Raw genomic sequence first — 13,638 nt, forward strand, 5'->3', positions numbered from 1 at the left:
GGGAAATGAGTGACATTTACTTACTCCACAGGCATGGACTTGGCTGAATGTTATTGGTGACCAAATCATGTGCTTAAAAAATTCAGAAAACGACAAAAATCAAAGCTCAGCCAAAAAAGTTCAGAACCCTATATCTTTGCTTTAGAGACTAAAAAGGATAGCTAACAATTCATTTCTGAGATATTTTCAAATGGTAATTTCTCAGATATGGGTTGAGTCCATTACTGGAACTACCAACAGTTTATTCACCTCAGAGCTGGTATGAATCTTTGTCCTTCTTACATGCCACTTAAGAGACCACACAAACTACAGTATAACACATTTGAATCTACTTAAACTACACACACACTTCCAAGTTTACATGAGGTTCTCAGTCACGCAGAGTTTGGTAAGAATGCCCAGTAGCTGCATGTTGCGAGTGGCCACCATACTGGACAGCACAGTTATACAGATGAGTGATTTTTTTTTTTAAAGTACTTAAACATGACTGTCTTATTTACTGCGAATTTCCTACCACAAAACCAAGAGATTTTATAAACCTAAATTAACAATCACCAGCATTTTATAAGCACAAAGAGTCTTTCCTCCTAGTTCCCCCTCCTGACCTAGTTTAGCTCCTTATTCTTTTAAACTCTTAATCTCAGGGATAGTTTATTTCAACTTTCCCTTTCTCTTTAAGAAGATTCTCAATTCCTCTACAGTCATGGCTTGTCCACTCATTTCCAACAATGCTCAAGTCCTTGGTGAGGATGTATTCAGATAGAGATGGTCATGTCTATTCTTCCTCCTGAGGAACAACTACTGTCTTGGAAATTCAAATAAACTTTTGCCAGCAACAAACAGACAACAGAAAATGATGCCATCACCTCAAATATTTTCCCCCTTTTGGCCTTCATATTCCATTGTGCTATCTTCTCTTCTGTATCCTTTCTACTGGGCACCTCTTTCCATTTTCAATTAGCTTCTTTTTAATAGAGTAGCTCTTTCTCCACCAGACTTAGTGCATGGGCACAGTGAGTTAAAAATGTATCCCTCAGGGGCCGGCCCCGTGGCGTAGCTGTTAAGTGCGCACACTCCGCTGCTGGCGGCCCAGGTTTGGATCCCAGGCACACACCGACACACCGCTTGTTCGGCCATGCAGTGGCAGCATCCCACGTAAAGTGAAGGAAGATGGGCACGGATGTTAGCCCAGGGCCAGTCTTCCTCAGCAAAAAGAGGACGATTGGCATGGATGTTAGCTCAGGGCTGGTCTTCCTCACAAAGAAAAAAAAAAAATGTATCCCTCACTCAGCTCTTCTGCCTTTTCACAATTAAGAAGCACCCTCAACAAAACAAAAAGAAAAAAAAAAAGAAAAACTCAAACTCTGGAAAAAATCCAACTTGTTCAAATCTTGATTCCTTTTCTCCAAAGGTACATCCATCAGAGGCTTCTCTTTCTTCTGTGGTTCCCTGTGGCTACTAAAAAATGCCTGAATCAGCATGACTGCTCACCTACAGGAAGCCAAAACTAAGAACAAGAAAACGACACCAGAAACTGCTTCATCGTTGTCACCCTCATTTCCAGTGGTCGTCAAGGCTCTATGATCAGGCACTTCGGCTTGCTTCTTTCATATTCATTTTCTAAAACCTTTCTCTGCTTATACTACAACTTTTCTAAGTCCCGCAAGCATCTTCTTCGTAGAACCACCATCCACACACACCACCAAGAAACCACAATGGCAAGCTCATCTCACATCCCTCTGTGGTTTTTATTTCTAGCCCCACCTAATCGCTAGGCTTGGAGACAGAGTCCTCTCATATTTTAGCAGCCTGATACTGCTCATGGCCTGTCCAATCTAAAACCCTTCTGTGGTCTAAACTCATAAATATTTTTTCTCTCTTCCTCTGTGAAAAATTCTATAATTTCTCTCTCTCTCTCTTTCTTATAACTATTCAGTTATTTTCTGTTCCCTTATGGCATTCTACTGAGGCTTTGCAAACAGAAGGACAAATTCTTCTAAACAAGTGCTATGAGGCGCCTGGGCCTGCTCTCAGTGTTGAAAACGACCAGGTTTCCAAGTCCGCAAGGTTGATAGTCAGCTCCTAGACTGCAACAAATCCACCAAAGGTAATATTACTCTTTGAAACACCTTTAGGAAAGCAACCAATTGGCTTCTCCTAAAGACTGCACTTTCCTTCAAAATGTCAATAACTGGCACATAGCTACAAGGACAGTTTCTATTTTTCTAACGTTTCTCCATCCTTTTGTATTAAGTTACTGTTACTCTTTTGTTAACACTAGCTATTTTTGGCTTTGCCTCTACCCATGCTTACAATGAAGTAAGCACTATGCTAGATGCCAAGAGGAATTCAAAAAACAGATAAAGCAATCTGGATGAGAAGAAAATCTGTACACAAACTAAGAAATATAAGGGCAGGAACAAAAGAGTAGGCAGGGTCCTAACTAGATCTGTATATATAACTAGCTGTTCCTCGGCCACTTCTCGCTGCCATATCACCTTTCTTTTCTGCCTTCTTTCCACTGTCTCTTATTACCTGCAATTAATAGCTAACACTCCCCAGACTTCCTTCTCATCTAGTCCTTCCATGGCCTCTAACCGTATTAATTTTTTTTGTTGGCCTGGCCTCTGCCTCCTCAACTGCCCAGACTGCCTGGAGGAATTAATGCAGCCTCTCACCTTCTTCTTTTCCCTCATGGGTAGTTCCACGATGCTGCCTCCCAGCATGTACCAACAGAAGATGCCACACAACTGTAAGATATTTTCCCTCTTGTATCTAAAGAATTCCCCAAACTGATGTCCCATATTTTTCAACTTTTGCTACAAGTTGAGTAAAGTGAATTTTCTGTGTCTTGCTCATAAAAGATGCTGAATAAATATTTGCTTTGCATCCACTAGTAATAGGCAAGAATTGGAAAAATCTGAGTTGTTGTAATAGAGATTTCTATTAAGCTATCATTTTCCAAAATTATGTTTTATAGAAATCCAACTTTGTAGGTTTTAATAGGCATTAAGGGGGGAGAGAGAACAAGGATTCTTTGGTCAAATATGCAAGGGAAACCCTGGACTTTACAAAGTTAAATGAATTTTTTTACTGTAGAACTGATGATGGCCCATCTAATGTGCTCAAGTGAATCTCTTAGAGGAGACTATTAAGGGAATATCATGTGACTAACATATAACCTTTTGCCTCCATATCCTTTCTTCATGGAGCATCAATTCCTCCTCTGTAAAATGAGTACTTATTTCATTAGGTTATTATGAGAACTGAGTAAGTTAATACATGTAAAATGCTTAGAACAATGTTAGGCATATAATAAGCACTCAAGAAGAGTTAACTATAATTAGCACTACATTCCCCTACACTGATATTTAACATGGCAATACTCCCAGAGAAGTGAAATGAATAATTTTCACTGTATAGTAATTTCCACTGTTACTATCCTCCCTTTGCCTGAGAGGCACTGCTTCGGGCTACAAATAACAGAAAACATTTACAGAGATAATTGATACATATGGTATGGTTATCAGTAAGAAACTTAGATTTTACAGAAAAAGCACAAAGTTAAAAATGTCTTATGAATGTTCTTCATTCCAAAAGAAAAAGCCTTGAGTACTTTGAGGGCTGAGGTTGTCCTAATACTCAGCACCATCTCTGGTGCACAGTAAGCACTCAATAAAAGTTTGATAAAAACCTGAAAAATTAATGGATAAATGAGTATTACTTTGAATAACTCAAATATTATTTCTATTTATTTATTGTGAGGAAGATCAGCCCTGAGCTATCACCCGTTGCCAATTCTCCTCTTTTTGCTGAGGAACACTGGCCCTGGGATAACATCTGTGCCCATCTTCCTCTACTTTATATGGGACGCCGCCACAGCATGGCCTGACAAGCGCTGTATCGGTCCGCACCCGGGATCGAACCTGTGAACCCGGGCCGCTGAAGTGGAGCGTGCGCATTTTACTGCTACACCACCAGGCAGGCCCCTCAAATATTATTTATAAATCACTATAAAATAACTGGGACCCCCCCATCACATTTTTATATTTAGGTTCCCTCACCCTCCTTTACAGATGTTTAATCATACAGGTAAAATATGAACATAGAAGAGTGGTTGCTATATTCTGTTTAAGAGGTGTTAGAGGTACTTGATTGAATTTAATTTCCTAGGTGTCACGATCTAACATCCGCTAAAAAACAAAAATCAAAAAAACTATAAAAGTGATATGCATCTTACAAAATGGTACTGTTTAAGTGACATCTATCTTTAAAGATACAGTACCTGTCTACCACCTGTTTTTAATTTATGAATTTACAAAGCAAACTACCTCTACCTGTTCATCTCGGCTGGTTTTAGAACTCTGCAAAATTTTCAAAGAACTGAGAAATGATCAGAAGTAAAAATCTAAGCTTTGAAGAATTAAATGGGTGGGGCCAGCCCAGTGGTGCAAGCAGTTAAGTGCGCACCCTCCGCTGCAGCGGCACGGGGTTCACGGGTTCGGATCCCGGGCGCACACCGACACACCGCTTGTCAAGCCACGCTGTGGCGGCGTCCCATATAAAGTGGAGGAAGATGGGCACGGATGTTAGCCCAGGGCCAGTCTCCCTTAGCAAAAAGAGGGGGATTGGCAGATGTTAGCTCGGGGCTGATCTTCCTCACAAAAAAAAGGGGGGGGGGGATTAAATGGGTTACTGGAAGACAAAAAATGTGCATTTTACAAAAATCAGCAAGGATCTTCCTTTTTTCCTGATAACAACGATCTCAAATACTTCTAATTTTAAAATACTAGGATTCTAAGGCTATGCCCTCACACCACTGCTTCTATCATCCAGTTTCTTCCTTTTATGAGCTCTTCTTTTCTAAAGAAATAACCCAGTAATCCTTACACTAAAAAATTCTAGGACAAGGGTCAGCAAACTATGGCCAGGGGCCAAATCTGGCTTGCTGTCTATTTTGTACACCAGATGGCCAAGATGGTATTTTACATTTTTAAAGGTTTGTAAAATAAAACAAAGAAGAATATGCGACAGAGACCTTATGTGGCTTGCAAAGCCTAACATATTTACTATCTGGCCCTTTATGAAAAACTTTACTGACCCTGCTCTAGGATATTATTATCACAGCTTACTCAGCAATTTCAGATAATTCATATCAATAACAAGTTCAGTGAATCATTAAATTTTCAGCAATTAGAATAGAACTCCCTCATAACAACATTTGCTCTCTTCATGCATACCACTTAGTTCTGATAACCAATTAAATTGTTTTTTAGAATGCTGGCACAGAAACCAGCACATTATGGAAGTTCAAATATCAAACTCAGACCGCCTGAACAACAGTACTTCACTTATAATCCTGGTCTGCACTGGGATACAGGAAACTCTTCTCTCTCATGGGAATTCAGACCAACTGATAAGTGAAGTAAGCTCTAACCATTTTCTCATATTGCATATCCCCCATATTCACTTAGCAAAAAGAAATAAAATAATTCTCCCTTGATTTCTCTGAAGTCTACCCCAGGTGAGAGAGAGATATATCTCAAAATCTCTAATGTGTTTCTAATTAAGTTTTCTTACAGAGACTTCTCTCAAAGAGAGAACAAACTCAGTAACTCACTCCAGAGCCGGTCTCAGAACTCTGACTTTTAATGCTTCTAATATTCGATTTAACTCCACAAATGGTTCCTTCTGACTTGGGTCTACAGAAAGACCAGATTCCTGAAAAAATAGAAAGAATTTTTGTTAGCATTAAAACGGTAAAGAGATATAGTAAAATCACGCTCTAAATTATAAAATATGGGGCAAGCCATTAGAGATAATTTTTTTTAACATGTATTTCTATGGCACAGACCAATGATTGAGCCCTAGTATTATTCTCTCCCCTTTTCCATAGTAGCAGGACCCCCAAATTTTAGCTGGGCACATAACCATATGGAATCAAGTTGGATATGACTTTGTGAGATGTAAGTTTTGGCCAATAAAATATAGGCATGTACTCTCTGCCCCTTCCTGGAGTACCAAAGATGTAGCTAGAGTTCTAGCTGCTATCCCGAGGATAGGGGACACTTTAGAAATAGCAGAGCTACAAGGAGCCTAGGTCTCCAAGAGCTTCCTGGAGCCTAGCTACCATATACGCTGCGGATGGCTTGCCACCTCCTATTTCTGTGCAAGAGAGATAAATTTCATTTTTGTTTAAGCCACTGGTATTTTGGGTCTTTGTTACTTGTAAACAAACTTAATCCTAAATGACATAATTTACTTTAGGAAATTTATACGGACACACACAAAATTCCTATAAGGTATAGATAAAGACCTGAGTTATCATTATCTGAATTGTTTAAAAGAGAAAAGGCCTAGAAGTTTGGTTTACAAACTGGCTTTAAATTATTTAATCCTTACACTCCTTCATTTTTCTAAATGCAAAATACAACAGCACATGGTGGCTTAGAACAGACACATGAATTTGGAAAACACATGAATTTGGGACTGAATCCTAGTTCCTTCTCTAAGAACCTCTACGGCATTGCGCAAGTTACTTCTCCAGACCGCAGAGTCCTCATCTGCAGAATGGGAGCAATAATTTCTACCTCACAGGACTGCAGTGAGGAATTAAGGCAGGGCGTGGCTTGTGGTAAATACTCGATACATGGCAGCTGCTACTACTACAACTATGTGATATTGATAAACTGTTCTGAGATCCCTAAGCTGTGTCTAACAGAAATGAAAGACAAATGCTGCTCACATGAAGTAAATTTTAGCTTGAAATTCATTTGATAAACAAAATTCTACAAGTTGGGCCAGATCAGAAGAACAGACAAAAACCTCTTTGTCCTTTTCTGCTACACTAGTTCCCTATCAAAAGAGGAAAAGGAGAAAGTGGTATCACTGCTGACGACCTGGGACCAATGTTATGGGGCTGGAATAAGAAAAAGACAATTTGAATAAGAAGTTCTAGGACTACAACTTTTTCCCAATTTTAAAAAAAAAAAAGATTTCCTAGTAAAATGAGGTCAGTTCTGATAATTACAATATTAAAAATCTATCCACGGCTAGAAGACAACTCAAAAACTCCAAGGAGTTCCCTTGTTTCTGTTTCATCTTCTCACAGTGGACACGCTGTTACCTGGCAGAGCTCCTCAGCTACATCCAGCATGCCCTGTCGGAAGAAGTGCTCCACCATCACCTCGTTGAGAAGCCTCTGGCTGTCTGCTTGCCAGCAGCCATCTATTCCCACACTGCTAATGTCAGAATCAAAATTCTGAAAGAAAGAAAAGGAATCATGAATTAACTAGGATACATCACTTTATACGATTTCCACCCCACCTAACAGAAAGAACGGCCTTTACTTCACTCTGAGGCACCCTCAGTTAAGTACCCAATTCAAATTTATCTGTAGCCTATGACAGGAAGTGGTTTTTCCACTGCTCCTTTCTAAAACTTGTCACTCTCATTGATTATAGTTGGAAGAGTAAACAGGTACATTTTTAGAGTGTATTTTGGAAAATATATAAATTTAATAATGATTCTGTGAATAAACTGATTTCTAGGCATTATACTATAGCAGTATTTTCAGAGGTGTACAGTGATACCTATAAAAGCACGTTCAATGCAGCACTGTCTAATAAGGAAAATGATAAAGCCCATATGTTCAATACAGGATTAGTTAAATAATCATGGCACACCCTAACAACTGCAGAGCCAAGGTGGTGGTGGAGGTAGGAGAATGGCCAGGTGGTTAAGAGAGCAGGCTCTGGGTCCAATCCACCTGGGTTTGAATCCTGGTTCTCTCTCCTACCAGCTGTGTGATCCTGGCCAAATTAGTCAAGGTCTTTGCACCTCAGCTTCCTTATCTAACAGTACCTTCCTGTTACGGGCTGAAATGCATCCTCTCAAAATTTCTATGTTCAAGTCCTAAGTCCCAGTACAGTCAAGTGTCGCTTAAGAACGATACGTTCTGGGAAATGCATCATCGTGATTTCATCACTGTGTGAACATCACAGTGTATACTTACATGAACCTAGATGGTATATAGCTTACCATACCCTAGGCTATATGGTATAGTCTATTGCTCCTAGGCTACAAACCTGTACAGCATGTTACTGTACTGAACACTGTAGGTGACTGTAACACAATGGTAGTTGTGTATGTAAACATATCTAAATATAGAAAAGGTACAGTAAAAATATAGTATAAAAAGTAAAAAATGGTATATCCGTATAGGGCACTTACCATGAATGGAGTTTGCAGGACTGTAAGTTGCTCTGGGTGAGTCAGTGAGTGAGTGTTGAGGGAATGTGAAGGCCTAGGACATTACTGTACACTACTATATACTTCATACACACTGTACACCTAGAGGCTACACTAAATTTATAAAAAAATATTTTTCCTTTTTCCATAATAAATTAATCTTAGCTTACTAAAACTTTATAAACTTTTAAAATTTTTTTTACTTTTTGACTCTTCTGTAATAACACAGCTTAAAACACACACTGTACAGCTATAAAAAAACAGATATTTCTTTATATCCTTCTTCTATAAGCTTTTTTCTATTTTTAAATTAAAAAATTTTTTTTTTTTTACTTTTTAAACTTTTTTGTTAAAAACGAAGACACAAACACACACGTTAGCACAGGCCTGCCTACACAGGGTCAGGATCATCAATATCACTGTCTTCCACTTCTATATCTTGTCCCTCTGGAAGGTCTTCAGTGGTGATAAACACACATGGAGCTGTCCTCTCCTATGATAACAACGCCTTCTTCTGGAACACCTCCTGAAGGACCTGCCTGAGGCTCTTCTTGAGGAGGTGCACCCTTTTCAGAAATATGTCCATGGTGGTTTCCTTGGTTTCTTTTTTTATCATAGATTTGCTTGCAAGCAGATAATGCACCACAAACATTCCTCTCTATTAATGAAAACCTTTTGGGGTTGGGGGCCACGTTTTTAAACCTTTTAAGGAGCTTGCCAAAGTGTGCAAAAGCTTCTGCTAAACCCTTCACTGTGAGTTTTCTTGGAGGTTCTTCTTTTACTTCTGTAGTTTCCTTTTCTCCTGCCTCTTCTTCAGCTGTGCATTCCTGTTCCAGTTCCAACAAGTCCTCATTAGTCAGTTCCTCAGGAACCACCTCCAGGAGCTCCTCAATGTCATCCTCATCCACACCCAGGTTAAAGTTGTTTGCCATCTCAACCACAGCCGTGTTGATTTTTGCAACCTCCTCATACTTCGCAAATCCTTTGAAGTCATGGACGAACCTCCAGCGTCTTCTTCCAGGCGCTATTCACACACTCCTTGGTGACACCATACCAAGCCCAAGCAAGGTTCTTGATGCAGTCACAGATGTTGTTCCAAAACTTGCATCAGTGTCTTCTCAGTGTCTTTCCCAGTTACAGCAATAGCCTGGGCAAACACCCTCCTCAGGTAGTAGGCTTCAAAAGCTGCTCTAACTCCTGATCCACTGGTTGGATCAAAGAGATGGTATTTGGAAGGAGAAACACTGCTTTGATATTGGGAGGAAGATCACTAATAAAAGAAGGATGTCTGCGAGCATTATCAACAATAAGCAAAATCTTGAAAGGTATGTTATTCTCCAAACAGTACTTCTCCATTTCACTGGCACAGCAATTCAGGAGGGCATCCTGGAAGAGAAGCTGGGTCACCCGTGACTTCTTATTGCTCCTGTAGTGCACTGGCAGTGTGTGCTTACTGACATGCTTGAAGGCCCTGGGGCTCTCACTGTGCCAGATCACAAAGGGCTTCAATTTGTAGCCTGCAACATTGCCCCCAGCAAGATTGTTATCCTGTCCTTAAAAGCCTTGAAACCTGTCAATGATTTGGCCTCCTTATGAATGAAAGTCCTTTAAGGCATCCATTTCCAGAAGAGGAAAGTTTTATCCTAATTGGCAAGTAATTTTCCTCCCCAATCAGCTTATCTAGGGTTGCCAAAAATTCTTCAGCTGCCTTCATATCAGCACTCGCAGACTCACCACTCACTTCACATTATGAAATGAAGAATGATTCTTGAACTGTTTAAACCAACCAGAGCTAGCAATAAATTCAATATCGCAGTTAGGTCCAGCTTTCTCTTTCAACATTGCAAACAAACTACTGGCTTTGTCTGTGATCGTCACGGTGCTGAGAGGGATACGTTTCTGTGTCTGGTCTTCAACCCAGGTCATTAGAAGTTTCTCCATGTCTGATATAGGCCCTTCTCAAATTTTTGTTAGACTCACTGCCTTCAATGAAGCAGATCCTTTAACTGTTTCTGTCACTTTGTTCTTGTTCTTCGACATCATAGGTATAGTGGAATGGGACATGTCTGACTGGTGAGCAATAACCACCACCAATTTTCCACTTCCATAGTCATTAATCACTTTTAATTTTGTTTCCAGGTCAGTCAGTCGATGTGGCCTCTTACTGGCAACATTAACAGTGGATTCTGTATGCTCAGGGGCCATGATGAACAAAACAACACAAGATTAAATCAAGCACGAGAAATATGACGCAATCAAGAGACGTGGTGAACACAAGATGTATGAGGCAGCTACCAGCGTAACAGAGCATACCGTTTTACAGTAAACTTTTTTATAAGTAGAAAGAGTACACACTAAAATAACAATAAAAAGTACAGTATAGTAAATACATAAACCAGTAAATGGTCCTTTATCAAATATTATGTACTGTACCGAGTTGTATGTCCTATATTTTTTTCTTTTTTTAAAGATTTAAAAAAAAAATTTTTTTTGAGGAAGATTGGCCCTGGACTAACATATGTTGCCAATCTTCCTCTTTTTCTTTTTTTTTTCCTCCCCAAAGCCTCAGTACGTAGTTGTATATCCTAGTTGTAGGTCCTTCCAGTTCCTCTATGTGGGAGGCCACCTCAGCATGGCTTGATAAGTAGTGAGTAGGTCCGTGCCCAGCATCCAAACCTGCAAACCCTGGGCCGCCGAGGTGGAATGTGCGAACTTAACCACTATGCCACAGGGTCGGCCCCTGTGCTATACTTTTATAAGTCTGGCAGTGCAGTAGGTTTGTTTACACCAGCATCACCACAAAAACGTGAGTAATGCGCTGTGCCCCGACGTTATGACATCACTAGACGATAGGAATTCTTCAGCTCCATTTAACCTTATATGGGACCACCGTGATATATTTGGCCTGTCATCGACTGAAATGTCATTATATGACCCATGACCACACCTCATTAAGTTAACATGACATCATTAGGGTGGGCTCTAATTCAACAGGACTGGTATCCTTATAAAAAGAGGAAATTAGGACAGACAGGCACAGAGGAAAGACCATGTGTTACGGACTGAATGTGTGTCCCCCCACAAAATTCCTACATTGTAGCCCTAACCGCCAATGTGACTGTACTTGAAGACAGTCTGTTAGGAAGTAACAAGGGTTAAATGAAGTCATAAGGGTGGGGCCTTAATCCAGCAGGTCTGGTGCTCTTATGAGACAAGGAGGAAACACCAGACCTCTCTCCACCACGGGAGGACAGTGAGAAAGCAGTCATCTGTAAGCCAGGAAGGAGGTTGTCTGCCCTCAAAAGGAAATGAATTGGTTAGCACCTTGATCTTGCACTTCCCAGTCTCCAGAACTGTGACAAAATAAATTTCTATTGTTTAAACCACCCAGTCTGTGGTATTTTGTTATAGCAGCCCTACCAAATTAATGCACCACTTTATTGGGTGAATGAAATGGTAGTTGCTACTATTCTAGTATTACTATTTACAATTAAAAAGTGAGGATTTCATTGCTCTGTATCTACTAACATGGAAAACTGTCCATAAGACCTTAAGTGGAAAAAACGCAACTTCTACAAAAGTATGAACCCATTTTTGTTTAAAAAAACAAACTTGCAAATGCTTAGGAAACAAATTATTTAGGATCATTATATTTAGGAATATACACTAAAATATTAGCAGAGATTATCACTGGAGATTACTACTCTCCGAACAAAGAGCAAATATTCCTTTTACAATAAACTAAAAGATTTTTTAAAAGCACACACGTTGGGCCGGCCCCGTGGCTTAGTGGTTAAGTGTGCGCACTCCGCTGCCGGCGGCCCGGGTTCGGATCCCAGGTGCACACCGACGCACCGCTCCTCTGGCCATGCTGAGGCCGCGCCCCACATACAGCAACTAGAAGGATGTGCAGCTATGACAGACAACTATCTACTAGGGCTTTGGGGGAAAAATTAATAAATAAAATCTTAAAAAAAAAAAAAAGCACACACGTTGACGGTTCCAGTTCAGGGCAAGATGGAGTGAGCACACTCCACCCTGTCTCTCCCACCAGATGCAGTTATCAAATCAGGACAGAATGAATGCAGCAGCTATCAGAGGACACTAAAAAGTGAATAGTAGTATGTGGATTGGGGAAGAAGGTCACAGAACTAGTGGTGAGTTTACTACTTTTCTCCCTCTGAGATCTCTCAGCCTGGATGCAAGGCAGCCAAAACTCAGAACTGGGCACCCAGAGTGTGGACAGAGTTCCAAGGGAAGTCCTCTAGTTCTGGCAGGAGGAACAGGGATGGGTTCTTCTACCACTCAGACAGTAGGGGAAATCGCATATTTTTTTTCATTTTCTTGCACCTTTAGCTCATTAGTTTTCTACTGAGACTTAAAACAACATAATTTTATTATCTCACAGCTGTATAGGTCAGAAGTCCAATAGGCTCAGGCGGTTTCTCTGCTCCAGGTCCCACAAAGCTAAAATCAAGATGTCAGTGACCTAGGCTCTTATCTGGAGGATCTGGGAAGAATCCACCTCCAGGTTCATTCACATTGTTGGCAGAATTCAGTCCCATGCAGTTGTAGGAATGGGGTTTTCCTTATTGGCTGTAGGGTATGGGTTGAACTCAGCTTCTAGAGGCCACCCACATTCCTTAGCTCATGGTCCCCTCCATCTTCAAAGCCAACAACAAAGGTGACATCCCTCATGCTTTGAATCTCTCTGCCTTCTCTTTCTGCTCACCTTTACTGCTTTTAAGGGCTCACGTATATTACACTGGACCCACCTAGATAATCTCCCTATGTTAAAGTTGACTGCTTAGTAACCTTAATTACATCCACAAAGTCCCTTCACAGCAGTACCCAGATTAATGTTTGACTGAATAACCAGGGGACAAGAAACTTGGGAGGATATCCCTAGAATTCTGCCTACCACAGCAGGCAACCTAAGACTCTGAGGGAAGGGCTTCTTTCTCTCCTATCAGAAAGCTGTGGTCACAAGACGGAAGGGCAAAAACCCCTACTGCATCATTGCTCTCTGTCCTTCCACCATCTAGCCCCAGATACAGGCATAGTAATGGTAAATATACAGGAGAGCAGGGTAAATAAAGCCCCAGCTTGGTAGCTTAATGATCAAAAAAGTAGCCCCAGAGAACCATAAAGTACCAGGGAAATCATGGAGAGGGAGGAACTCAGAAAAGTGGTCCCTTAAAGTTCCTGGGCTCACTCTCGAGTTGCACATGCACACGTCTTACCCTAAGCAGCATACCCCAGACTGAAAACTGAACTAGGGGACAGACCTAGTTTCCAGGTCCCAGAATCGCCACTGGTTGGCACACAAACAGGACACAGCTGAACAGCTCTGTAATGGCTTTGGAAATGAAGTTGACACTGAAACTA

General features: G+C 40.7%; 1 protein-coding gene across 1 annotated transcript in view; it reads right to left on the bottom strand.

Moving 5' to 3' along the window:
• The window catches only part of RMND5A (required for meiotic nuclear division 5 homolog A), a 61,798-nt gene that overhangs the window by 17,357 nt on the left and 30,803 nt on the right, over positions 1-13,638 (bottom strand). Inside the window, exons 3-4 of the mRNA XM_058550751.1 lie at positions 7,127-7,261; positions 5,621-5,721 (exon numbers count right to left, since the gene is read on the bottom strand). Of these exons, the coding sequence (XP_058406734.1) occupies positions 5,621-5,721; positions 7,127-7,261 (236 nt within the window). The remainder of the gene's footprint in view (positions 1-5,620; positions 5,722-7,126; positions 7,262-13,638) is intronic.

This window comes from Diceros bicornis, chromosome 12, assembly GCF_020826845.1.
Source record: "Diceros bicornis minor isolate mBicDic1 chromosome 12, mDicBic1.mat.cur, whole genome shotgun sequence".
Lineage (NCBI taxonomy): Eukaryota > Metazoa > Chordata > Mammalia > Perissodactyla > Rhinocerotidae > Diceros > Diceros bicornis.